This window comes from Rhamphochromis sp. 'chilingali', assembly GCF_963969265.1.
Source record: "Rhamphochromis sp. 'chilingali' genome assembly, chromosome: 10".
Lineage (NCBI taxonomy): Eukaryota > Metazoa > Chordata > Actinopteri > Cichliformes > Cichlidae > Rhamphochromis > Rhamphochromis sp. 'chilingali'.
Genome location: NC_137937.1, coordinates 6,943,702 through 6,967,785, shown reverse-complemented (window position 1 = coordinate 6,967,785; position 24,084 = coordinate 6,943,702). Strand labels below are relative to the sequence as shown.

General features: G+C 41.9%; 2 protein-coding genes across 3 annotated transcripts in view; both read left to right on the top strand.

Annotated features, from left to right (window-relative positions):
* LOC308404856 (breakpoint cluster region protein) overlaps positions 1-15,671 on the top strand; it is a 31,146-nt gene extending 15,475 nt beyond the window's left edge. Inside the window, exons 4-23 of the mRNA XM_080895127.1 lie at positions 2,092-2,277; positions 3,285-3,392; positions 3,618-3,678; positions 3,793-3,845; positions 3,925-4,065; positions 6,739-6,860; positions 7,111-7,276; positions 7,459-7,578; positions 7,757-7,832; positions 7,931-8,035; positions 8,129-8,203; positions 8,716-8,813; positions 9,008-9,121; positions 11,598-11,657; positions 12,549-12,658; positions 13,062-13,201; positions 13,390-13,524; positions 13,636-13,741; positions 14,466-14,625; positions 14,704-15,671. Coding sequence (XP_080751253.1) covers positions 2,092-2,277; positions 3,285-3,392; positions 3,618-3,678; positions 3,793-3,845; positions 3,925-4,065; positions 6,739-6,860; positions 7,111-7,276; positions 7,459-7,578; positions 7,757-7,832; positions 7,931-8,035; positions 8,129-8,203; positions 8,716-8,813; positions 9,008-9,121; positions 11,598-11,657; positions 12,549-12,658; positions 13,062-13,201; positions 13,390-13,524; positions 13,636-13,741; positions 14,466-14,625; positions 14,704-14,793 — 2,226 coding nt within the window. The 3' untranslated portion in view covers positions 14,794-15,671. The remainder of the gene's footprint in view (positions 1-2,091; positions 2,278-3,284; positions 3,393-3,617; positions 3,679-3,792; positions 3,846-3,924; positions 4,066-6,738; positions 6,861-7,110; positions 7,277-7,458; positions 7,579-7,756; positions 7,833-7,930; positions 8,036-8,128; positions 8,204-8,715; positions 8,814-9,007; positions 9,122-11,597; positions 11,658-12,548; positions 12,659-13,061; positions 13,202-13,389; positions 13,525-13,635; positions 13,742-14,465; positions 14,626-14,703) is intronic.
* Positions 15,672-16,656: 985 nt separating this feature from the next.
* Positions 16,657-24,084, top strand: part of specc1la (sperm antigen with calponin homology and coiled-coil domains 1-like a) — a 28,283-nt gene continuing 20,855 nt past the window's right edge. For both annotated transcript variants that reach the window (XM_080893235.1, XM_080893234.1), the window contains exon 1: positions 16,657-16,842. The gene's annotated coding sequence lies outside the window, so the exon portion shown is untranslated. The remainder of the gene's footprint in view (positions 16,843-24,084) is intronic.

Here is a 24,084-nt window from a genome sequence, read left to right as displayed (position 1 = left end):
ATAATTTTATTCTGGGAATCCATTAGTGCAGCTTTGCCTGACTTGCAGTTCACAAAAACCCTCAGTTATGTTATAGTCACCTTTTATCCATCCACTCAGTCCTCCTTTGTCTTAAACAAGCTATTTTAATTCCTGTCTCCTGAGGGCCTCTTAATTAAACTTAATTTAGTGGTGTAATGCAAGTATTTTTAAACAAGTTCAATTTTCTTATTCTTTTCTTTAGTATTTCTATGTCATGCTACATTCTACTTTTGCAAGTATTATACTTTATATTGTATTATTTTAAAAGATTCAGCCAATAGTTATTTTGTGGGCGAATACAAAGTATATAAACTGATAATGTTTTAGAATAAGGTATTCAGCAATGTGTAAATGAATTGAAACGCCTGTAAGTGAGGTACTAATGACTGAATGAATATGAGTCACTGTGAGCAATGAGCATTTTGACTTTGTGGGGGAAAAAAAATGTCTTCATGTTCATACAAGTAACAAGGACGTGCATGAACATGCAATCCAGAGAAAAGCTAAAACCGACCCCACGATTTAATGGGTGTAGAACCACAAGATATCACAGCAACAATAACTTGAAGTTATTGTTGTTTGCTGTACAACTTTATCAGTCTCTCATGTCGTCGAGGAGGAATTCTGGCCCCCTCTTCTTAACGTTGTTGCTTCAGTTCATCGGGTTTTGGAAGTAGTTGTGTGTGAACAGCATTTCAGTCAGATAGAAGCCTGGACTTTGGCCTCATCACAACGTTGCAGCAACTGGATTCTTTTCTTTTTCTGCCCTTTTGTTGTAAATTTGCTGCTGTGCTTGAGATCATTGTCCTGTTGCATGACTGTTTTGGCCAAGCTTTACCTGTTGAACAGATGGCCTCATATTTCACTCTTGTGTATACCAAAGTATTCTGGAGTTCAATGCTGATCAGTGGCTGTAAAACAAGGCAGAATCATCAAATTATCGCCCCTTCACCTTAACCACCTCATATGTGCTTCACAGCTGGTATGAGGTATTTGTGCTGATATGCTGTGTTTGGGTTTTCCCTGAAGTGCCGGTGTGTGTTATGGCCAGATAGCTCCACTTTGGTCTTGTATTTCCAAAGGACATTTTTCTTAGAAGTCTTGTGGTTTGCTCATATTCTACTTTGAAAACCTAGACTGTGCTGCTACGTTTTTGTTTTTTGTTTTGTCAGAGAGAACAGGCTTTATCCCAGAAACCCTTCAAACAAGCCATACTTGTTCAGTCTTGTTCTAATTGTACTCTCATAAACTGCAACATGCTAACTGAGGCCGGTGAAGTCCGAGATGTAGCTCTTGTTTGGCTTTTTGTTTTTCCTAATCTGATCATAGTGCGGCCTTATCTTTGCGTGAATTTGCTGGGTTGTCTGCTGATTTGAAGACTGTGGTGTTGTCAACACACCTGAATGCTCCGGACCAGCAAACTGCCTAAACCTCTGATTTTATAGAGATGCTCAAACTTGGTGATGATCAATTAATTTGCATTTGATTATCAAAATGTGACTTACTTATATTTCCTATTGAAGCAGGAAAGGTGTACTTCACTTTTTACAGGACTGAATATATTTATGCTAATACTTGCGTATTTAAAAATAATGGATGCAGGATTTGTAGCAAAGTACTTTTATACTTTGTCATAAAACTAGAAAAAGCAATTTGAAACCTAGCACACTTAGCATTAGAAACACACTAGAAATGAATCCAATTATTACAATTTTGTTACCTTATTTTGTATAACTTTTGATAAGATAGCTGACGTAAGCTAATTTTGTTAGCATAGAGACTGGTCCAACCCTTTTAAATAGTAAATAATAGATTTTCTTCATGCAAACAAACAAGATAACTTGCAGTTATATGACAAATTTCTTTGCTTAACTGTTTTTTGGTGTTTTTGCAGACACAGTGTTCACATTTTTAGAATTATCTCATGTTAGCTAATCTTAGCTAATGCTACTAAACACGTCAGTCACCTTTGGCATTTACTGTATTGACTCATGTTCTGTGGTTACTATTTTGCAAGGCCTTCAGTTATTCTTTATAAATGGTCATATATGGTTGTGATTATTTTTGTAGCCCATGAAACCTCTGAGGGCAGCAGCCACAACATCCCAACCGATGCTGACCATCCAGCAGATAGAGACCATCTTCTTCAAAGTACCGGAGCTTCATGAGATCCACAAAGACTTCTATGATGCTCTGCTGCCTCGAGTAGAGAGCTGGAGCCACCAGCAGTGTGTGGGCGACCTTTTCCAGAAGCTGGTAACTAAGCAGCTTGCTTACTTACTTAGCTTTGTTTGATGTAATGGGATGAGCTGGAAAACAAAAAAGTCAGTCTCAACATAACTGTAAGTTGAGAATGTTGCTCTTCCAGTTAACTCTCATCCTCTGTCATAATGATCTCACTGGTACAGCTGGTGCTGGGGAAAAAAGACAAATGTCACCTGTTGTTCATGGACGGTTGCTTTATGACACATGAATGAAAAGCTTTAGCCAGAACATGTTCTTCTGTTACTCCTATTAACTTGGAATTCGGCAGAAACAGACAAGTAAACAAGGAAGTCTGAACGCAGTGAACAACAAAGTGTTTGATGAGCTGATAAAAGTGAAACATTCCTTTATTTGATTTGATTTGTAACAGTTTAAGCAGAATTTAGCCACCATATAAAGAGTGGCAGTCCTTTCAGCTAAACTCAGTTCTCCTTTGGATAAAAAGAGCAAGCATCAAATAACACGAAACCTCCAAGCACCAAATTGCATGTTGGTTTTTGATCAAAGAGACCACCATTCCTCAAGTCAGTAACTTTCAGATGCTAATTATAGTGCTCCTTAAATGTCATTCCTTGATCATTAATGAGCGTTAAAAGAGGGGAGACTTGGAGAGGGGAAAGGTGGGAGTCTTTGGCTGTAATGTAATCCTCAGTGGATCTTGCACATCTGAGTAGACTGCCTGGAGTCGTCTCCTGGCCAGATAAAAGCCTTGTTTCGCCACATGACAAGCAGTAAAGGAGTGCAAAAATCCTCTATAGAACGTTAATGAATAAGAGCTACCTCAGTGTTTGCCACTGGATGACGAAAGATTAAAGATGCATACATGCAGGGATTTCTATAAACACGTGCACAAACATTGAATCACACTCTGCTTTATCAGTTGCCTCTGTATTCCTGCCAACTCGTGCCTGAGCAGGCACAGCACACTGTGACACTGTGGTGCTAACAGACTAGTAAAATCTATCCGAGTCTAAGCTTTATCTGCTTGTGCCCTTTAGGCCAGCCAGCTCGGAGTGTACCGGGCCTTTGTGGATAACTATAAGGTTGCTGTGGAGACGGCAGACAAGTGCTGCCAGGCAAACGCTCAGTTTGCAGAGATATCTGAGGTATGTAATCATGCTACGCACAGCAGGACTGCAGCAGGCAAGTGTTTGATGTTGTGCAGCTCCCCGGGACAAGTGATGACAGGGCTGTTTTCGGCAGTCCTCGCAGTGTAATGAGCTGAGCGACTGCAGCAGTTGTTTTAATTGCTCCGTGGGTCAGTTACTGTGGTTTCTCAAGTTTTTTTTGTCTTATTCCAAATATTTCCTCTGGTGTTGACTTCCTGGCAGAATCTCATGGTCAGAAGCACAAAGGATTGCAAAGACCAGTCGGCTAAATATTCACTGGAAAGTGAGTAGTGACTCAGATGAACACAGCGCCTCCACGTTAATCAATATTGCTAGGAGTAGTTGAGTTGTGATGAGGCCTGTTGAACTGACTCTTCCTCCTCCTCCTCCTCCACAGCTCTCCTCTACAAGCCTGTGGACAGAGTGACGCGCAGTACTCTTGTTCTGCATGTAAGTTGGATATGGAGCTTCATTTTATCCATATGAAGACTTTCCTACAACTCTGTTTGTCATATTTCCTCTATTCTAGGACTTACTGAAGCACACACCTTCCAGCCACCCAGACTATCCGCTGTTACAGGATGCCCTGCGCATCTCCCAGAACTTCCTGTCCAGTATAAATGAAGAGATCACACCGCGCAGGCAGTCCATGACAGTAAAGAAAGGAGAGGTCAGCGTTTAATCAATACTATGCTCATATATTTGACTTTCTCAATGAACACCCACGCCTGCAATTTCCACTTTATCTGGACTGTTGACAGTAAAATGTTCAAGGTGCCTGGAAGCTGCTGTAAAAGCGTGTGTCAGGTTGCTGCTGAGTCATCTCACCCTGTCTGATGTAGCCATGAAGGAAGTGGAGCGTAGAGGAAGCTCATGACAAAGCCGTGCAAACACACCGGAGTTGAGGGGTCTCCAGGAAAATCCGTCGATTACCTCTGTGCTCACTCCCATCCTTCCCTCAGAGCTGGTCCATCCCTGCTTCCCAGAAATGACGCCTTATCAACTTTTACTGTCTAAATTGCTTTTCGCAGTGGGCGTGTACGGGCTTAGTAGTGCTTCCTGACCTCTCTGTCTCCCCCTGCGTCACGCACCTCTGGGGTCTGAGTCAGATGACCCAGTTGAGAACTTCCTCTGTTTTTCCTGGGAATCGGTTCTGCCCACCAGGATAGGATGTCAAATTCAAGAAAGTTTTCCAGGACATTCCTTTGCTTATTGTTCAGGAAGTCTGAACGCCTGCTGAGAGATCGACAGATAACAAGCCATGACTTGGCTATCAATTGAAAATATGGGTTTGTTGTTGTTTGCGCTCACCTCGTGACTAAATGTGCATCCATTGTTGATGTTTTGCAATGTGACCGCCTGTAATTAGCCCGAGCGTTTAAACCTGCGAGCGTGTTTAGCTTCACCTCCGGTGTGCATGCCTCAGTTGTCATTTTAGTGCAGCAACATATAGCATTAGAAGGGTGTGAACTCTGTGCAGTGACAGCTGTTGTTTTTTTCCATTGGATTATTGACAGTTTGTGGTCTTGTTTAAGTCGCAGAACAATAAGCGGATGTAACCCTGCCACCTCTTTCAGAAACCAGGATGGTGTCGAACGTGCTTGAGTCCTTCACCAGCGTGTTTGTGACTTGCCAGAACCGAGCTGGTGTAAAAACGGCAGAGGAAAACCATGCTGCAGTGATTTCCTTGTTTTTGTCAGACTGTGGTTGGTGTGGGATGGCAGTGTCTCATATGGGCAGTGTCACTGTAAACAGCCTCATCCCAGAGGTCAGAGGGAAGAAAAGGAATTTAGATGCATGCTGTTGCAGGAAAGCTTAGTGTCATCACATTGTACAGCATAAGCTCAGGCTCCAGTATCAGAACCTATTGCCAAATAAGAACCTGAAACACAGAGCATAAGAGGCTTAAAGAGACAGTCACCCCCGAGATCAAGCTTCATTCTTTCATGCTGGTTATACCAAATCAGACCAGGCAATGTTTTTCCAATTTTTTCAGTGTTCTGTTGTCCAATTTTGGAGCCAGTGTGAATTGTAGCATCAGTTTTCTGCTCTTAGCTGATAGGACTGGCACCCAGTGTGGTCTTCTGCAAGGTTTAATGTGCTGTGTTCAGAGAAACTCTTCTGCATATCTTGTTTCAACAAGTGGGCATTTGAGTTATTGTTTCCTGACTGTTTTCAGACTGATTATTCCCCTCTGACCTCTGGCATCAACAAGGCATTTTCACCCCGAGAATTGGCGCTCACTGCATATATTTGCTTTTTTTCCGGAACCTTCGATGTAAACTACAGAAATAGTCGTGTGAAAAAATCTCAGTAGGTCAGTAGTTTCTGGAATACTCAGACCGTTCAAATTCACTTAAATCACCTTTCTTCCCCAGTCTGATGCTCACTTTGACCTTCAGCAAGTTGTCTTGACCATCTCTACATGGATAAACTCATGACAGGAGTTTCTACCATGTGATTGACTGATTAGATTTGTGTAAATGAGCAGCTGAGCATATGTGCGTAGTATGCTCAGATGACGCCATTATGTTTACATTCTATCATGCGGCCTCTAGAGCTACCCTTTATTCACGGGCATAAACTGTATACAAAAGATGGACATTCATTCATTAAAACTGATGCGCAAACACAGCTATGGCAAAAGAAACCTGGTTAGTGAATTGAACTAGCAGAGAAACTATTAGCGGTCTGTGTTTACATCCACCAGCCAATACAACCATTCCCCTAACTTTAATCCTTTACAACATCCAAATGGGTTTGTTTTGAAACAATTACTCCCTCCAGCATTTGTACAGGAAGGGACAAACTATTCATAGAGGCTAAAACCAATATTCTATCTAGTAATAATGATGCTTATTAATGTGGTTTAGTTGTGTGTATCAACATGGCAACTCCTTTGTGAAACTGCCCACAGCAAAAGTTCACTGGATTAAAGTTTCTGGAAAGAGAATTTACTGCTGAGTTTTTCTCTTGTACTTTTTGGCGTTTTGAACACTACAAGGCAAGCTTCATTTAGTTCCATTATATATAAGCGAAGGTCGTAATAGCCTTTATTTCCAGCACTGGGCATTTCACTTCAAAACAATCTGGGTGGATAAATACTACTGGGTTGAATTCATCTGAGAGCAGTAGCAACACCGCAGCGTTTAAAGTATTCACAACCATCAGCACTTATATAATGTGAAACCATTTTAAACGGCGCAACAACGTCAAACCTAAATTAGACGGTGTACTCTCAGCACCTCCTGTGGTGTGCCACTGTTTACCCTGCAGCAGGATAGGTATACTGGTTGAGATGTGACATGCTTTGTACACACTGATCCCTTGTTTCCTTTGGCAGAACCGTCAGCTCCTGAGGGATCGCTTTATGGTGGAGCTGGTGGAAGGTTCCAGGAAACTCCGTCACGTCTTCCTCTTCACCGACCTGCTGCTCTGCACCAAGCTGAAGAAACAGGCTGCAGGGTGAGTCTGGGTCAGCGTCCAGCCTGAGGTTACAGATGCAGGCATGTGACCTGGAACATCCACTGGTTTAAACCCCCGTTGGGGAAATGAGAGTGACTCCTCCCAGGAACTTAAATTGTCCTTTGCTGAAAATAGAACTATTTCAGTTTGAACAAACAGTTTTTGTACTCTGACGCTGCTAACAAGCGATTATAAAGGCAGCTAAAAAATATATTTATTTGTAGCCTTCTTGTATCTTGTATTTCAACAGGAAAGGGCAACAGTATGACTGTAAGTGGTACATCCCCCTGGCTGACCTGACCTTTCAGACCATCGAGGACTGCGAGTCCAGCCCCGTTCCTCTCGTTCAGGATGAGGAGATTGATGCACTGAAGATCAAAATCTCCCAGATCAAGAACGATATCCAAAGAGAGAAGGTGACTACAGAAACATATGTGACAGAGTTCAGAACAAACAGCATCATACCACCAGGGTGATGACTGCTTTGTACCAAAAAAACAAGCAAAAATAAATTGAGGAAGTACAGATTAACATGTGAGTAGAGCTGAGTGTCTAGACAGGCCTGCACTGCATTAACGCTGCTCCTGTTTATCTGCAGAGAACCACTAAAGGGTCCAAGGTGATTGAGCGACTGAGGAAGAAGTTGTCAGAGCAAGAGTCCCTGCTGCTTCTCATGTCTCCCAACATGGCTTTCAGGGTGGCCAACAGAAACGGCAAAGTGAGTCAGGGGTCCTTAGGAGGGAATTAGGGAAAGGAGTAAAGACTTTTTATATGAAATAGGTTTTTTCTATCATTGTTAATTTGGTTTTTACTGCCCTCTGCAGTTGATACAATGAAATTGCACCATTTGAGCTCAAGAAACTATTGAAATACTCTTCCCCCCTTTTGCCTTTCAGGGCTTCACATTTCTGATCTCTTCTGATTACGAGCGTGCAGAGTGGAGGGAGCTCATTCGTGAGCAGCAGAAAAAGTGTATGTTTTTTTTTTTCTTATAAAAATTTAAGACAGGATGGCAGCACTGTTGAAGCAGCTTCAATGTTATTTTCACCCCCTTTCACTGTAACATACAGGCTTTAAAAGCTTCTCTCTGACTTCTCTGGAGCTGCAGATGCTCACCAACTCGTGTGTGAAGCTCCAGACTGTTCACACAATTCCAATGACAATGAATAAGGAGGGTAAGATTGTATAGCATTGGATTAAATCTACGTTTTAATACAGCCTTGTGTTGTACTTAACATTTGACCCTCCTGCCTCCTTTCCTTCCACAGATGATGAGTCACCTGGTTTATATGGCTTCCTGAATGTCATTGTCCACTCTGCATCGGGGCTCAAACAGAGCTTGAGTAGGCGTCTTAAAGTTGTTGTTTTTTTTCTAAATAGAAATCATTTTGTTGATTACTGTAAAGGTTGCATGTAGTTTCACATCACTTTGTGTGTTGACCCATCCCGCTTCCTCCCTTTCGCTTTCTCTGTCTCTCTGCGGCTGTCAGCTGGGAGGGCAGCTGCAGGAGAACAAGTGGGATTAGTCATGAACAAGCCTCTTCAAATACACCTTTGAGTGCTCAAATCACCGCCTGCTTGAGAAACTTTACACTGTTTGTCACAGTGTGTTTAAAAAAAATAGTTCCCAGGAAACAGCCAGTGATGTTGACTGGGACAAATTTACTGGGAAATGAATATCAGAGTCACATTAACTAAAGAGAAAGAGAGGGTTCTGGTCCAAAGCCAGCAGTCAGTTGCAGAGACAGAGGAAGCACACAGCACAGTCTGGGCATGTCTCAGCTGGGTGACTAATGTGGATGCTCAGTTTTAAGTTTCACTTTGATTCAACTGTTCTTCTGCTTCCACCTGCTAGACCTGTACTGCTCTCTGGAGGTGGATGCCTTTGGCTACTTTGTGAACAAAGCTAAAACACGCATGTACAGAGACAGCACAGAGCCCAACTGGAACGAGGTGAGAAGACAAATCCGTAAGCAGAAAAAGACGTCCCTTTACTCAAGCAAAAAACTCGCCCACATATTTTGCATGAAATTATTTGAGTAGTTCAAAAAAAAAAACCTCCATTGTATACTCAAGGAAATTCAAAAATTCACACAAATGTGCACACGGCTGAAACCTAATGAGCATTTGTTCTGTTCCTGCACAAGGAGTTTGAGATTGAACTGGAGGGCTCTCAAACGCTGAGGCTGCTCTGCTACGAGAAGTGCTGCAAAGAAGACGGAGAGGTCACAGACAAGATTGTGGCTAAAGGACAAATAAAGGTACAGACAAAACACAGAAGATGTGGGTCACAGCAGAAGTTTGTATGTTTGTATAAAAAAAACAACTTCAAAGAACGATTACAGTTTTAAGATACTTCTTATTAGATTTACCAGTTCAAGATCTGACCGATAGCAGCTTTCCTTTGGTCCAAATCAGTATGAACATCTGGGAGTTTAGAAAATGGTTCAGTTTATATAATATTTTGCGTGACTACACATATTTTTTTAAAGTTGGTCAACAAAAATGATGTCTGTGCCAGGACACTGGGATACTGTATGATGTAAAAAAAAACAACTTGTGAACACTGCCATTTGCTGGCAGGTCCTGGTGTACTCAGTCTACATTTTGGGTATAATTTATTATTACAATTTATAATTCATGAAGTTGGCGCCATTATGGCATGTGCATAAATGCATGCAACACTTTGACTTTAAGAAGCAAGTCGTTGGATTCTCAGATGCAGCAGGAATATTACAGTCAGCAGAAAGACTTCTACAAAGAGCTCAAAGCAACACACTAACTCCAGCTGGGAATAACATTTTGTGAACCCTTTAAACTGTGATCAGCATTAGTGAGTCTCATTAATTCAGCCTGTCACAGGCTCTTTTTTTCTTCATCACAGTAAAGAACTCAACTGAAAGTTTCATTTGTAAACCTTTTACTCTGTTACATATGTGAACTTGTGCAGCAAAATGAGTGAATTAAAGGCTGTATACATAAACGCTATTTGGCCGATGTTTCCCCTGGTCTTTATAGACCAGTGTTGATACTGATCTCGACTTTAAATCTTAACATTTCCACGCACAAATCTCTGCCTCTGTAAATTGAGCTTGCGCCCTCTAGTCTGTTGATTCTGGCCACTTCACAGTGTTGTCTTATCTGTGTTGGCTAATCCTGCCCTGTGGGAGCCCTTTGCCTTTGGAAAAAGAAATGAGTCTTGAGGTTGCCACTGGGTCACTTCAGCTTGACCCCCTGATTGGGTGTAGTGACAGGAGACGGATTAGACTTTGGGGTTGACCGAATGTAGCTGCTGGCACTGCTCCAGAGTATAACAGAGCGAGAAAGACTCACGGCTCTGTTTGATCTGGCAGTGAAGGGATTTCACTGCTGGACAGGTGGGTCAAAACACAGCGGAGCTTTAGAGGAGGGGGCATGGTGGGGGGTAGCATTCAGATATTTGCTAGCAGCTCCGAAGTAGGGCACCAGTCGGGTGTATCGTGGATTTGAATATTAAGTAATGCGTCAGATATGAGGAAGACGAGGCACGTGTTAGTTCTGATGTTAAAGGTCAATAGTGCTAATCGGTAACTAGGCTGAGAGGATCCTCTTTAGGCTACTTGATATGCAAATTTACCAGCCAACACTCCTTGCAGCGGCAGGGGTGAAGCATGCTGGTAATGAGGGTAGGAGGGGATTCTCAGGAGTTAATCCCCCAAATCCATCTGGGAGGTAGAACAACACACAAGCAAACGTGGCTGACTGGCGTGGCTTTGTTCCTTTCTGACTTCCAGTGGAATGAAAGGATATGGAGTCTTATATTGCATGAATGTGAAGATGGGACAGCGGGACACGATTTTTTTTTTTTTTTTTTTTTTTTTTTTTACTAAAGATTCAATGAAGAGGATCAATATTCTTCAATGGCTCGTTATTCGGGGAACAAGGACCCGCTGCTCTTGTTAGTGTGCCGGCTTGGAAAATTGTGATATCCGTGGAACAGTGCTGCTTTCTTTGTTTGTTTACCATCAGTCCGCAGAAAAAGCTTTTCGGAGTTGAGAAACGCAAATGCCAGAAATAAAGAGCGAGAGTAACCCAAAGGAAGAGGAGATCATGGATCAGGCAGAGGGTAGGCTTGAAGAAGAGGGAGACGCAACTCTAAGAAAACCCACGAGTACAGGGGCCCGTTTGTGGGAGAGAGTCCGCAGCAGTCTGATCAGACCAAAGGTAACGTGGTAATGTGGAAGTGAGCTGCGGGCTGTCTCGGAAAGCACTTTTTTCCTCCTCCTGGCAGATATCTAAAACCCTATTTCTGTCAGGCTTGAACTCTTTTGAGGTTTAGAACGTGTAGTGTAGCGCCTGTGATTGTTTTTTTTTTTATCTTTTGGATAAAGAAGCATTATATAAGAAAATTGTTTTCACCGAGCAAAGGATTATCTCAGTGAGATTCGATGGTTTCTTGGGTGACAGAACATCTGTCGCATTGGACAGACACGGTGCTTAGTGGTGAGGGCGTGATGTTATCACATTACTCATGCCTGATCACTGTAAATAAAAGCTGGCAGTTGCTGTTAGTCACATGCCTCAAATAGATTAGTGGAATGGGATAACACCAGCAGAGACATGTGGTGCAATTACACTGAAATTTTCCCTAAATTTGTTCTCGCTCACTAACTTTCAGTTCAGATCAATAGGCGCATGTTTTCTGTTTTTTAAATTGTGAACTCATTGTCCATTTTATTTATTTTTCTTTCCTTCTAGTTGGATCCACAGACGCTACAAAGTAAAGACTGGCAGAGGACAGTCATCACCATGAATGGGGTGAGTGTTTCCAGCTGACCAGAGAGAACCGGCTAAATTAGGAATGACACCGAAGTCGGCAGCTGATTGATGGGTTTCAGTGTCGAGTCCACACAAAATTTACTGGAAAGATAAATGTTGAGATTTAAATGCTGGTTCTCCTTGTTTGTCTCACCATTTCCTCTTATTAATGATGAATAGATATTAAGAAAGTATTAAGGCTGCTTAAAATCCACTTTAAGATGTCTCAAATATGCCATCCATCATCTTCCGTTTAACCAGTTCGTTTGTTTTTGTGTTTCTGTTTAACTGGAATCAACTGTGCCACGTTGTTAAAGGAGATCAGCTATGTTTTCCTTATCTCATATTAAGATTAAGACAATGATGTCAGAGCATGTGCGAGTAATCCCAGTGAGCTAAAAGCTGAGTGATGAGTGCAATGAAAGTAGGTAAACATAATAACATCTCAGGCAAGTAGCTCTTGCTCTGAGCAAAGAAGCCCCGCAGACGTGCTGTTAAAACCTTCAGTTTGAGAGAGGCAGCCTGGCCAAAGAAAGCTGGCTTAAAGCAAGGACGCAGGGAGGGAGAGCAGCTTGTTTCAGATGGTGGATGAAATAAATATGATAACTGTGGACCATCTTCAACTGTGAATCATGCAAAGCTACTCTAGTAGAGTCCAAGATGAAAAATCGACGCTAGAAATGAGCTTGAACCAAAGTAATATATAAATATGGGGGTCTATGGGGCTCGACTTGCCAGCCTGCTTTGGCCACTTGCCAACAGTTGCTAACTTTTGATTAACAGTCCAGTAAAACAGACATCATCAAGTCGCTTTGCTGCCTCTTTATGTTATGTTTTAGGATTGGACTTGTTGTTATCACTCAGGCTGACTTTATCTAATCTTTTTGTCAGATTGAGGTGAAGCTTTCCATGAAGTTCACCGGCAGAGAGTTCAGTTTGAAGCGAATGCCTTCCAGGAAGCAGTCTGGCGTCTTTGGAGTGAAAATCAACGCAGTAACAAAGTGAGTAGCTGTTATGTGTTGACTGTCATTGTTATCTATTTGTAAGAGTTAACATGTTTCATTATGTCAGTATATGTGAAAGTTTGTTTGTTTTTGGCGTAACACCAGGACCCTAAAGGTGAAGCACCAAAGGGGATTTTTTTCATTTTGTCATTCACGCCAGAAACATGCCAAACTACCTTATGTGGAAAAAGCTTATTTGACTGTAACTAAAAAACAAAAGGAAAGAAGCTAGACCGCCACAAGTCAGAACAGATTGATGCAAATGTGGTCTTTAAAAACATTAGTACTGGTGATAAAGTAAATAGATTAAGCTGTGGTCTGATTTACATGCCCTGTTTCTACGATCTGTGGAATTCTTAGTAGCTGTAACCTTGTTTTTGTGCCACTGTGTCATTAATAGGCGAGAACGCTCCAAGGTCCCGCTCATTGTCCGCCAGTGTGTAGAGGAGATTGAGCGACGGGGCATGGACGAAGTTGGGATTTACAGAGTATCTGGTGTCGCAACTGACATTCAGGCGCTGAAGGCTGCCTTTGATTCAAGTGAGTTCACTTTAAACTTGGGAAACAGAGACAGCTGTTTTAGAACAAATATACTTGATGTGAAGACAAATGTAAGAAAAGAGTCCTGAGAAATCGACTTCCACCCTGCTCAGTATTTTTTTTTTTTTTTTCCTCAAAGCTCTTGTACTCCTTGGTATATACTGACCGATGTCTCATTTGTCTTGCAGACAACAAGGACGTGGCTCTCATGATGCGGGAGATGGACGTAAACGCCATCGCGGGAACACTGAAGCTGTATTTCCGTGAGCTGCCGGAGCCTCTTTTCACTGATGAGTTGTACCCAAACTTTGCTGGAGGCATTGGTTAGTCACCACCTCATGTTTAACTCACCCCTACAGCATCTTTGTTGGTCAGGAGGAGATACATTTGTTGTTTTTGTCACCAGAATATTCATATGTGCATCTGCCTTACAGCTCTTTCTGACAGTGTGGCCAAGGAGAGCTGTATGGTCAACCTTCTGCTGTCCCTACCGGAGCCTAATCTGTTGACTTTTCTCTTCCTGCTTGACCACTTGAAAAGGTAAACAGCTTTCATTAAATCTGTTATAGCACGTACCGAGTTATCAAAATAGAAGACACTTTAAGAACATTAAACAAGACTGTCAAATCTTCAAAGAATTACATTTATATATCAAGGGTTTTTTTGCCTCTTAGGGCCATTTTTTGTGAAAAGAGTACTGAGAAAGCAGAATATGATCATGAGCTCTGAATAGTGTTGTAAGCAGCTGAAATCAGTTTATTCTGTAGGGTAGCTGGACATGTAGCCTTAAACATAGGGTTAAAGTAGAGCCAATGATTCTTCACATCAGAAAAGCCCCACAGACATGGTTCTTGGTGGTACTTGATCTTTGTGATTTTCTGGGAACCCTGAGGTAGACTCAGAACTTCCGTAAGCGAATTTATCTCATCTGGCCTGGGAAAATCTTGGAATCTCCCAGGAGGTACTAGAAAACATTGCTGCCCAGAAGGACATTCGGAATATCCTGTTTACCCTGCTGCCTCACAAACAGATGAAGATGGGTGGATGTTTCATAGTTTAGTTAAATATGAATTTTGTGTGGTAAAAGATGGTTATGGTAACTAATTTGAATGTAATTGTTTGCACACTTTTGATACAGAATCAATTTGCTGACATCGCTTTTTACCTCATCTCTTGCATTTACATTTTATACCTTTTGGTGAAGATGTGCTGTTTAGTTAGGATTTTGCTAAACTAATTTTTTTTTTTTACATCATTCTTATAGGGTGGCTGAAAATGAAATCATCAATAAGATGTCTTTGCACAACATAGCTACCGTCTTTGGCCCCAATTTGCTTCGGCCGTCTGAAAAAGACAGCAAACTCTCAAGCAGCTCGCAGCCAATCTCCATGAACGACTGCTGGTCCCTAGAGGTCATGGCTCAGGTAAAACCCGTGATGAGTGAAACTGCAGCGTTTAGAGAGCCCGTATGGGTCTGATCCCTTCTTCGTGTGTCTCCATAGGTCCAAGTCCTTCTCTACTTCCTTCAGCTTGACAGCATTCCCACACCTGACAGCAAACGTCAGAGCCTTCTCTTCTCTACTGAAGTATAACAGCGACGTCCCGCTGTGAGGAAGAAGCTCAGCTGCTTCAACAGGTGGACGCTGCTGGTTTCCTATTCATGTAACCACCAGGGGGAGCCTTCGACCCACTGAAAACTGGAAACAGCCACCATGAGCAAAGCCATTTCTCCTGGAGCTATAATGACCATGCCCTGTTCTGTTTAAGCTTACCTGCTGTGTCAGTAAAAAGCATCTGATTATGATGTGTGGACAAAATATATGATTTCTTTTTTTAATTTACATTTTTAAAAGCAATATTAGAATACGATATGTTAATGTTTACCCCCGCTCTGTTTGGTCACTGTGCACATCAGCTCCATATCCATAGGGGATGACTTCTGCTGGATTTTATAAGATGTGGGGTGGATGGACTTTTTCAGACTTATATTTTTGAAGTCTAAATATATTTTTGTTTTTTGTAGATCTGTTTGACTTGGTTTCAAGCTCACCTGTGCCAATGTTTCCCTGCTGACGATCAGTAGAACATTTCAGTTATCCTAATGTTTACACACTCTGAATTTTGTACAGAATTTAAAACGTATAAGACTGAAAACTGTAGTTAAGATGCAGCAACATGCAGGCATGTTGACCTCAACACTGTTTTCTGTGCTATACAGTTTGTGTAGTGACCTTTTACAGGTTCTTCTGGTGGAGTCCGGGCCAACTTTCATGTACATACCAATTCTTTTTGGAGGAGGTACAGAGAAGTGAAAGGAAAAATCATTCCAGAAAAAGCCCTTTTTTTCCACCCATGGAATGTATACTGTGCTGTGTGTTAATTTCACACTTGTCTTTTTACCCATAATTCATGCATCCACTTTTTTTTGGTTAGATTCTTTCTGAACTGATGTATTCAGCTGGAATCAAAATATATATATATATATATATATATATATATATATATATATATATATATATATATATATATATATATATATATATATATATATATATATATATATATATATATATATATATATATATATATCTCTTTCTGCATTCCTTCTCTGTAGTCTTCCACCTTTATATAACAAAAACCACACTGCTGTAGAAATGAGAGCACTTGGGAATGATATGATGATCTGGAGCACCAAACATTTCCCAGTAGGATCCTTGAAGCATAGTGATGCACTCATGTATTGAGAGTTATTAATAAGTTTATCATTGACATGCTGTACCTAGTGTAGGTTAAAGCTCTGTGAAAAAAAACACTGTGTATTCACATTTTTCCAAATCATTTTAAGTATTTAAACTTGTTAGCACAAAGTCTAAAGGCTTTTGATTCATGTGAAATAAGCAATAACTTTTAGGATGACCAGTGTGATATGTAAATAAATACTTGGCAGTATTAAACTCTTCTTGTGTCCTTTTTCAGTATACAGTGTCATCAGGATAAGGGGTTTATTCCTCTTTAATGAATGAAATGTACTGAACTGAGCCTAAACCACATTCAAGAGTATGAAATGTTTTCACTGAAAATTAGATTAGTGAAAACAGGAGCGAACATCCAAATCAGGCTCAATTTATAGTTTTCCAGAGACCGGATTTGTGGCTGGGTCCCTGTCTATGTTTATATTCTGATACTTTTCCGCCCGCATAAATAGTGTGATAATGCTTGAGGTTTCAGATATATTTCAAACTAGTCTTAGAGATTAAAAGAGGATAAGCATTCATCCAAATGGTTTTCCAGTTTCTTCATTTTAAATTAAATCGTGTAAAGTCGTTAATTTGGTTACAAATTAACCACATTTGGTTAATTAGATACATATATATTTATATTAATTTGGTTACAAATTAACCACATATTTGCTTATGGTGGAGGCAGTGGAGTGTCCCTCCTGCGGGTGATGCTGAGGTGATCCAACACGGGGAGGGGGCAGAGGCTCATGCGGCGGCTGCTGCCAACAGAAGGGAGCCGACATCCGAAACCGGTGCTGCCCGCTGCCGTAACACGTTGTGGGCTAGGCAGACTGTTAGCGACCGCAAATGGATGCCTATCGGGCCCTAACCTGCCAAGCTGGGAGATAAGGAGAACCTTAGGTAGGAATATTTCTGCAGTTAAGTGGAGGGGCGCTGTCTTTTTGCCGGCTATGCTAACATTGTTAGCTTAATAATAGCATTAGCGACATAATTGTTGATATTTCTTGCTGGCAGCGCGGTGAAATTAACAGACTGAAAAGAAACGCAGGCACCTACGCCGAGGTCACATGAACAACCAAGCCTAGTTTTCTTAGTTGTGTTGGCTTAACTACTGCTTGAAATGTTGTTTTAACCCTTACACCCGATTTTGGATAAGCTGTCAAGCTAACGAGCGTGCTTTGAGTCATCTCATAAATAATTTCACAATAAGTAGATTGCCAAGTAGTCTCGGCGGGGGGCATTCGTACAGTAGTTTCATGTGTGCCAGTAAAACCAGAGCTATTGTTAAATCGAGATTTTCCCTCAAAATAAAGTTGCCGTTATGCTTTGTTAACTGTTAAATAGTGTTTTAAATATGTCCTGATTTTTGCTGCAGAACATTTTTCATTAGCTAAAAGTATCTGCAGTTAAAAAAAAATACATCTTGTGTCTGCGTGCATTATACCTCATGTCATCTTTAACTGTTATTTTCACTCGTCTGTTGACATTTTCGATAGTAGCTGTTGAGGGGTGTGCTTACGTGTCTAGGTTGGTGCTTTAGTTTTGAAAGGCAAAGCAGGAAGTTTACTAACTGCCTGCCTGACAGTACAGCTAACTAGCTAGCTAGGTTATGTCAATAATTTTAAGATGCTATTTGTTTTTCCTAGGGTAGTACAAATGTTCATTTATTCCGTAGTGTGGGCAGATTGTTTTTCCCTAAAATAAAATGGCTAAATGACATACGTGTACATTTCACACGTCGTATTAGGGCTGACGTTTGTGTTGCTGTTTCAGAGGAGTCAACACTACTGATATCTCAGCTTGTCTTTTGGTTGACCATGCTGTTTCAAAGATGTGACTTATTCGTATACTCCATTTATTGAAAATTAGATACATATATATTTATATGTAAAACCAGGTGTCCACAGATGTCTCTCAACTTTTGTCAACAGTTTGGAGAGATCAATATACCACAGTCTCCTCATGAGATTAGTTTCCAGAAGATAGTAAAGGGGAAATATAGCTTTGTGGTCTCTGGCCGATGAATGATTTGTCTTTGAGAATAGAACAAAAACACATTTTGGGGAAATCTCAGTCTTGGAGACTTTCTTCTCTAGTGGCACCGAACACAGAAAATGTACGACTAGTTAATCAGTTAAGCGGTTACTTTTAACGTGCTCTGTGGCACTTATAAATATGCTGAGCAGGCCCAAGGACACAGAGTTTGTGGCAGGATTCAAGTAACACCGGATTTACCCGTCTTTGAAAGAGGGTCCACCGCTGGGAGAAGAGCTCACATGGTTAGTGGTTAAACATGGACTGTGACCAAACTGATAACTGGATTTAGATATACGAGTAAGATGTTAGTCAGCAGTTCTGGATATTGTGGTTACACCACATAGTTGTTGGCTGTGATTCTTTGTGCATCAGTGCTATGTGGTGGTGAAGGGAAAACAAAACAAAACAGAGGAGCCGCTCTTTCTCAGGTGACTGAAAGTGTCACTGCAGGAGGTGATCAGACTGACTCAGTAACAGCAGTGTACAGGAGAACGGTATTATTGTATGGGTGCAGTACATAAATACCCCTTTGCATAGATGAATGTGCATTTGACAGCTGAGTGCAAAAACCATAAGCACTCACTAGTCTATAGATTTAAAGATTTAAATAGTTAAAGCTTTGTCATAAGATGGTTCATTCCTGTTTGGCATTAATAACCAGACATTTTTTTAAGTCAAATTTGAGGTTTGAAAAAGTCTGTGTCTCAACTGGACTGATCTCTGCTTGTCTTTGTAAACAGTCACCCTTGCAGGGTCGACATTTCTTTTCTTCTTCTTTTTCTTGGGAGACGCCACCACAGGAAGCTGATGTTATGGCAAGGAAGTGCCTCCCCGCAGTTAAAGAAAGAGCGCAGGGAAGGGTTATTTACTAGACCACTGTGCTTTCCCCCCCACCTCTTTCTCAAACACTGTTTCTTCTTTGTCTCAAGCTCATGTTTTTGTGCAACCCTGGATCAGATCCAGTGCACTTATTGACAGCGAAATCAACTACAACAGCTCTGTTAATTTGAAATAATGGGAACTTGCCCCTTGGCTTATCTCAGCTTTAATTGCATGGTTTACAGTGAGCTTTGCACCTTTATGCATTTATAGAGCTTGAAAAGAAAAGCGTCTGGACTTCTTTAAGTTGCTTGAAGACGTTTCACCTCTCATCCGAGAAGCTTCTTCAGTTCCAAGGTCAAATGGTGGAGCGTCCCAGATTTAAGCCCTATGAGAGTGTCCCTCAAGAACCTACAAAGGACCCCCTAATTACACAAGCCAAGGTGTGAAAACAGGTGTAGCTCACAATCAACCAAGGTTTAGAGTGAACTCATTGTGAAACCTAGCCCCACCCTATCATGTGATTTACTGAGATCAAATGGCCCAGGAAGTGAGTGGGCGTTAAGGTGTCTGGGAAGTCATAAGCCACCGCTTCTGTTCAAAAATGGTTGTTCACAGTGGACATAGATGGCTTCTTTCACTCCCCCATCTATGTCCACTGTGAAGGACCATCTTTGAACAGAAGTGGTGGCTTACAACATCAACTGTCTGCCATCTATAATCCAGTTTTGAGATCCTTTCCCAGACCCTTTAACGTCCACTCACATCCTGGGCCATTTGATCTCAGTAAATCACGATAGGGTAGGGCTAGGTTTCACAATGAGTTCACTCTAAACCTTGGTTGATTGTGACCTACACCCGTTTTCACACCTTGGCTCGGTGTGAAACGGGTGATTAGGTTGAGATCATTAGGGGGTCCTTTGTAGGCTCTTGAGGGACACTCCCATAGGGCTTAAATCTGGGACTCTCCACCATTTGACCTTGGAACTGAAGAAGCTTCTCGGATGAGAGGTGAAACGTCTTCAAGCAACTTAAAGAAGTCCAGACGCTTTTCTTTCCAAGCTTCCTAGACTACAATGACCTGAATGACTGAGAACATTCACAGACATATTTATACATTTATAAATATTTTCTTTCAACAGCATCCTGATCAAAATAGGCACCTTTATTACATTTAAACTGATGTCATTTTGTATTTCATAGATTCTGAATGTCAGTTCAGCAGTCACCCTTCCTCCACTGTAAACTTGTGCTGTTAACAGTCAAAAGCCTGGCTAATATTTAAGACGTGTCTGCCAGTTTCAGGCAAACATTGTGGACTTTGGCCTTTTCATTCTGTGCTGTTTGTTAAATATTTGAGCTGTATTTAAACCGGTTGTGCTCAATGTAAGTTTAGCCACCCGGCAGCCGTCTTCAAAATGCCTCCAGGCAGGTATTTGAGCAGTTATTTTGAAGCACCTATGTGACTGAATGGGTAGAGAGCCATAGTTGTAATTTCAGTGGTTACAGGGACATAACTGTATGAATAGAAGAAACAAAGAAGTAGTAGAAATAGTGACACTAAAATCATGCTTAAAAGGCTTAAAAAGCTTTTTATATTTGCACAATGCATTCATAGAATAAAAGGATGTTACATGAGCCAACATGAAGAGTGTCTCTGCCCATCCTAAAAAAAAAAAGGTAGCATCTGAGAGAAATGTTTATGGTGAGGGAGTTGGCTTATGAGGTTCAGTTACTTTACTCAGCCACTTAAATGCCAAATTGTCAACTGTGCTAATTGGCGTGTTTTGCAGTAAAATAGACTTGCGTTTCTCATATCACAGTCTCTTCATTTTCCATTGTAAGTTCTGGTACATAAGGACATGTCTGGAACTGTAAAGTCTTGCATTGCATGTGCTCTAAAGCATGGTGCTGCTTCAGATGATAAAAAAAATTAGTGGAAACACGCTCTCAATACAACTGGCAGTGCACGCTGCTCTGCTTCTTTGTTGGACTTTAAATAACCAAAATACCTCCATATTATCAAATTCTTCTCAACAGTGTTCTTGTCTTTTGAAACGTGGGGTATCTGGTTGTTGCTGTTGCTTGACTGTTCATTAAGATCCTCTATTGCCCTTTTGTCTTTTTATCTTGCTTTCACTGTTTTAAATTGTTGGGAAACAACCCAGCAATAGAGGGGAAATTTATGGTTCAACGGCTGTGACGCATTGGCAGTCAGTTTGCAGCTACAGACTGCCTCCCTGCCTATCTGCAGAGATCTTCTGCTATCAGATGGGAGCATGGTCAAAAATATGTGGTACACACATCAGTCTGTAGGCTAATCTTGTTTGAGCTGTTGTTGGTCCATCAGCCAGCACTGTAGAAGAGCAAAGTTATATAGGATTTTTAAGACTAATATTGATATTGGGTGAATTAAGAATATAGAATATTGGATTTTTTTTTTTCCTTTGACACACAAATCAAACAGATTTTTGTAACATTTGTTATATGTAGTTACTTATTTACTTGTTCTTGCTCTGCCCAAGTGTGCCCAACAGCTGCCTGTTTCCTATGTGGCATTGCTAAAAAGGGAGTTCCAGAGTGACCCCTGGTGGACATTCTGTGCAACATCAACACTCATGGTTGAAGGGTGTTTCTCTATTGTCTCCTGCTTAGTGGCCTTTATAAATTCTGAAATTCCAAACTCTAATGAGTGGCTGATATGTTTTTCTTTTTATCTGTTGATTGGCTCTCGGGGTGAGGGGCAGGGGAGACGCTTCTTTTGTGTTACAGAACTCTCCCATAGATTTTTATTCAGGATTCACTGTCTCCTCTTATCTAATGTCCCTTATTTAAACACGTTGTTATACTATGAACACTCAGTCCAACAATGTAGAGTCAGCAGGAGTGTTGTTTGTTAGGCGAGGTTGTTTGTGATACTGTAATTGATCACAGATGCTGGTGTAGGAATGTGGAAAACACACCGGGTTTTTGCTATTTTATATATATGTTTTTTTCTACAAATTTAACCAAGTTAGAGTGATGTGTGTGGTGCATGTTGAAGAGCATACTGTTTTCAAGAGTGGGAGAGTGAAAGAAAAGGCTGCTGACTCTGCCCTATTTAGCTGCTCTGTTGGTCCCCAGCCTGTGCTCCCATGTCTATTCAGACCCAGTGAAAAAGGGTTGTGCTCCAGCTAGCAGCTCTCTGTTTCAGACATCTGCATTCAAAAACATTCAGCTATTCAGAAAACTGGCTGCTTGTTGAGTGCACGCCTGGGAGAAAAAACAGAGCTCAATTATAATGTGAGCACAGAACAAACAGTGCTGTGAAAAAGTATTTTCCCCCTTCCTGTTTTCTTATTTATTTATTTATTGATTGATTGCATATAAGTCACACTTAATTGTTTCAGATCATCAAATACATTTTAATATCAGACAAAGATAACATGAGTAAATACAAAGTGAATTTTTTATTTATTTATTTATTTTTTCATTTCAGAAGATTTTTTTTATTGAATGATGATACACAGTGAACGTTTATCATGAAGGATGGTAAACAATGAAAGGATGACATGTGTTTTGTTTTTTTTTTTTTTGTTTTTTTTTTTTGGCCTGTCCCGTTTGGCTCTTTTGCCATCAGAATTGTTGTCTAAAGGCAAAGAAAGATGCCCAACGGATTTACTTTACCAAACTGACCATCCCAGCCTTGCCGTAATGGTCCATTTGATTCACCTTTTATTGTTTATTTTATTTTCACTTACTGAATACGGGACAGACTTGACTGGGGGAAAGAAGGGGAGAAAGAAAGAGGGAACGAGAAACAGCTGAGAAGAGGGACGGGGGAGAAGGGCAAAAGACAAAAACCAACAGAACGGGCAGAGAAAAAAAAAATGCATATATCAATCACCTGGATCACCTGCTGAGAAAGAAAAAAGAAAGCAAGCAGAAGAGAACAAGAGTAATAGAATAAACAACATCACAATGATATATGGGAATATGACAGTAAATACTAAATGTTAAACATTATTGTGCAGCACATAAGATCAACAGAACACAGTGTGCTTTGAGGTAGGAGCCAAAAAGGGTGTAGTTTGTGGGTGTGATCACCTGTGTGTACACCTGTGAGCATGGACGCGCTTGTTTTTTGTTTTTTAAAAGGTTCCTTCATGTAATAATCTGCTAGAGGGTGTGGGGGGGCCACAGCCCCGTCACACCAGGGCGTGAAGCAGGTGTGGAGGAGATCAAAACTCCAGACATCCAGAGGCCCCCAGAACACAAGAGACCAAGGAAGACCAACAGAGGGGCAGCCGCGCCACTGTCCCAGAAAGAGCTGAGGAGAGTCCCAGATGAGGGTTCACTCAGCAGCCGCGGAGCAGAAGCCAGGGGGAGTTGCAGTGACGCGCCCGTGAGCTCCGCCGGCAGCCAGCTGCGCCTGAGTGACCGAGCCCCAGGCCGAGAGGCCGGGGGCACCCCACCTCCGAAGTGGCCCGAGCGAGCCCCAGGCTCCAGGCCCCGATAAGCGGCCGCCAAGGAGTGAGCCGGTGTGTACCTGGACGCCCACCCCCAGACACAAAGAACCACCAACGCACCGATGTCTGAGGGGGTCCGCCACTGGCAGGGGAAGTGGTGGTAGGGGGAGATAGGCCTCCAAACCTTGGAGGGCCTGAGGTGTCCCCAGAGAGGTGGCGCCTGACACCCAACCTGACATATAGACACAGACATACAGGCACACACAGATACAAACATCCATTCCCACCCTCATGCTCTCATATGCACTTACTCCACACTCAACCAACGTGGAGACAGACATAAAGAGACGCTGTACACACGATCACACTCCCCAAGCGTACTCTACAAACCGGGTCTAGGTGCCCCCGCCCCTGGAGGGGGGAACTGCACCCAGACCCAGGTGGTGTTTCCGTTTTCCCTGCGGTGGGGGGAGGCAGACCGCCCCAACTCCGCAGCAGCAGGAAGGCTCCACACCCCAGACCGCAGTCGGACGGCCAACTCCTCCTCCTAGTCCTAGCCCCCCTGCTCCAGCAGGTCGCAGAGAATGGGGGTGAGAGAAGACTCCAAACCTCCCTCCACCCGCTCATTGTAATGTTGATGCATGTGTGTTCTAAGGTGCATTTAAAACCCAGGAGGGCTTGGAGCTACCTGCCAGAGAGCAGCAGGTAAGCGCATGGTCCCTCCTGCTAGCCCTCAATGTCTACGTGTATTTAAAATTGAGAGGTGGGCAACGATGCCAGGGGTGGGGTGTACACCCTGATGGTACTTTGGACTCCGTGTATCGTGCCCACCCCCAAG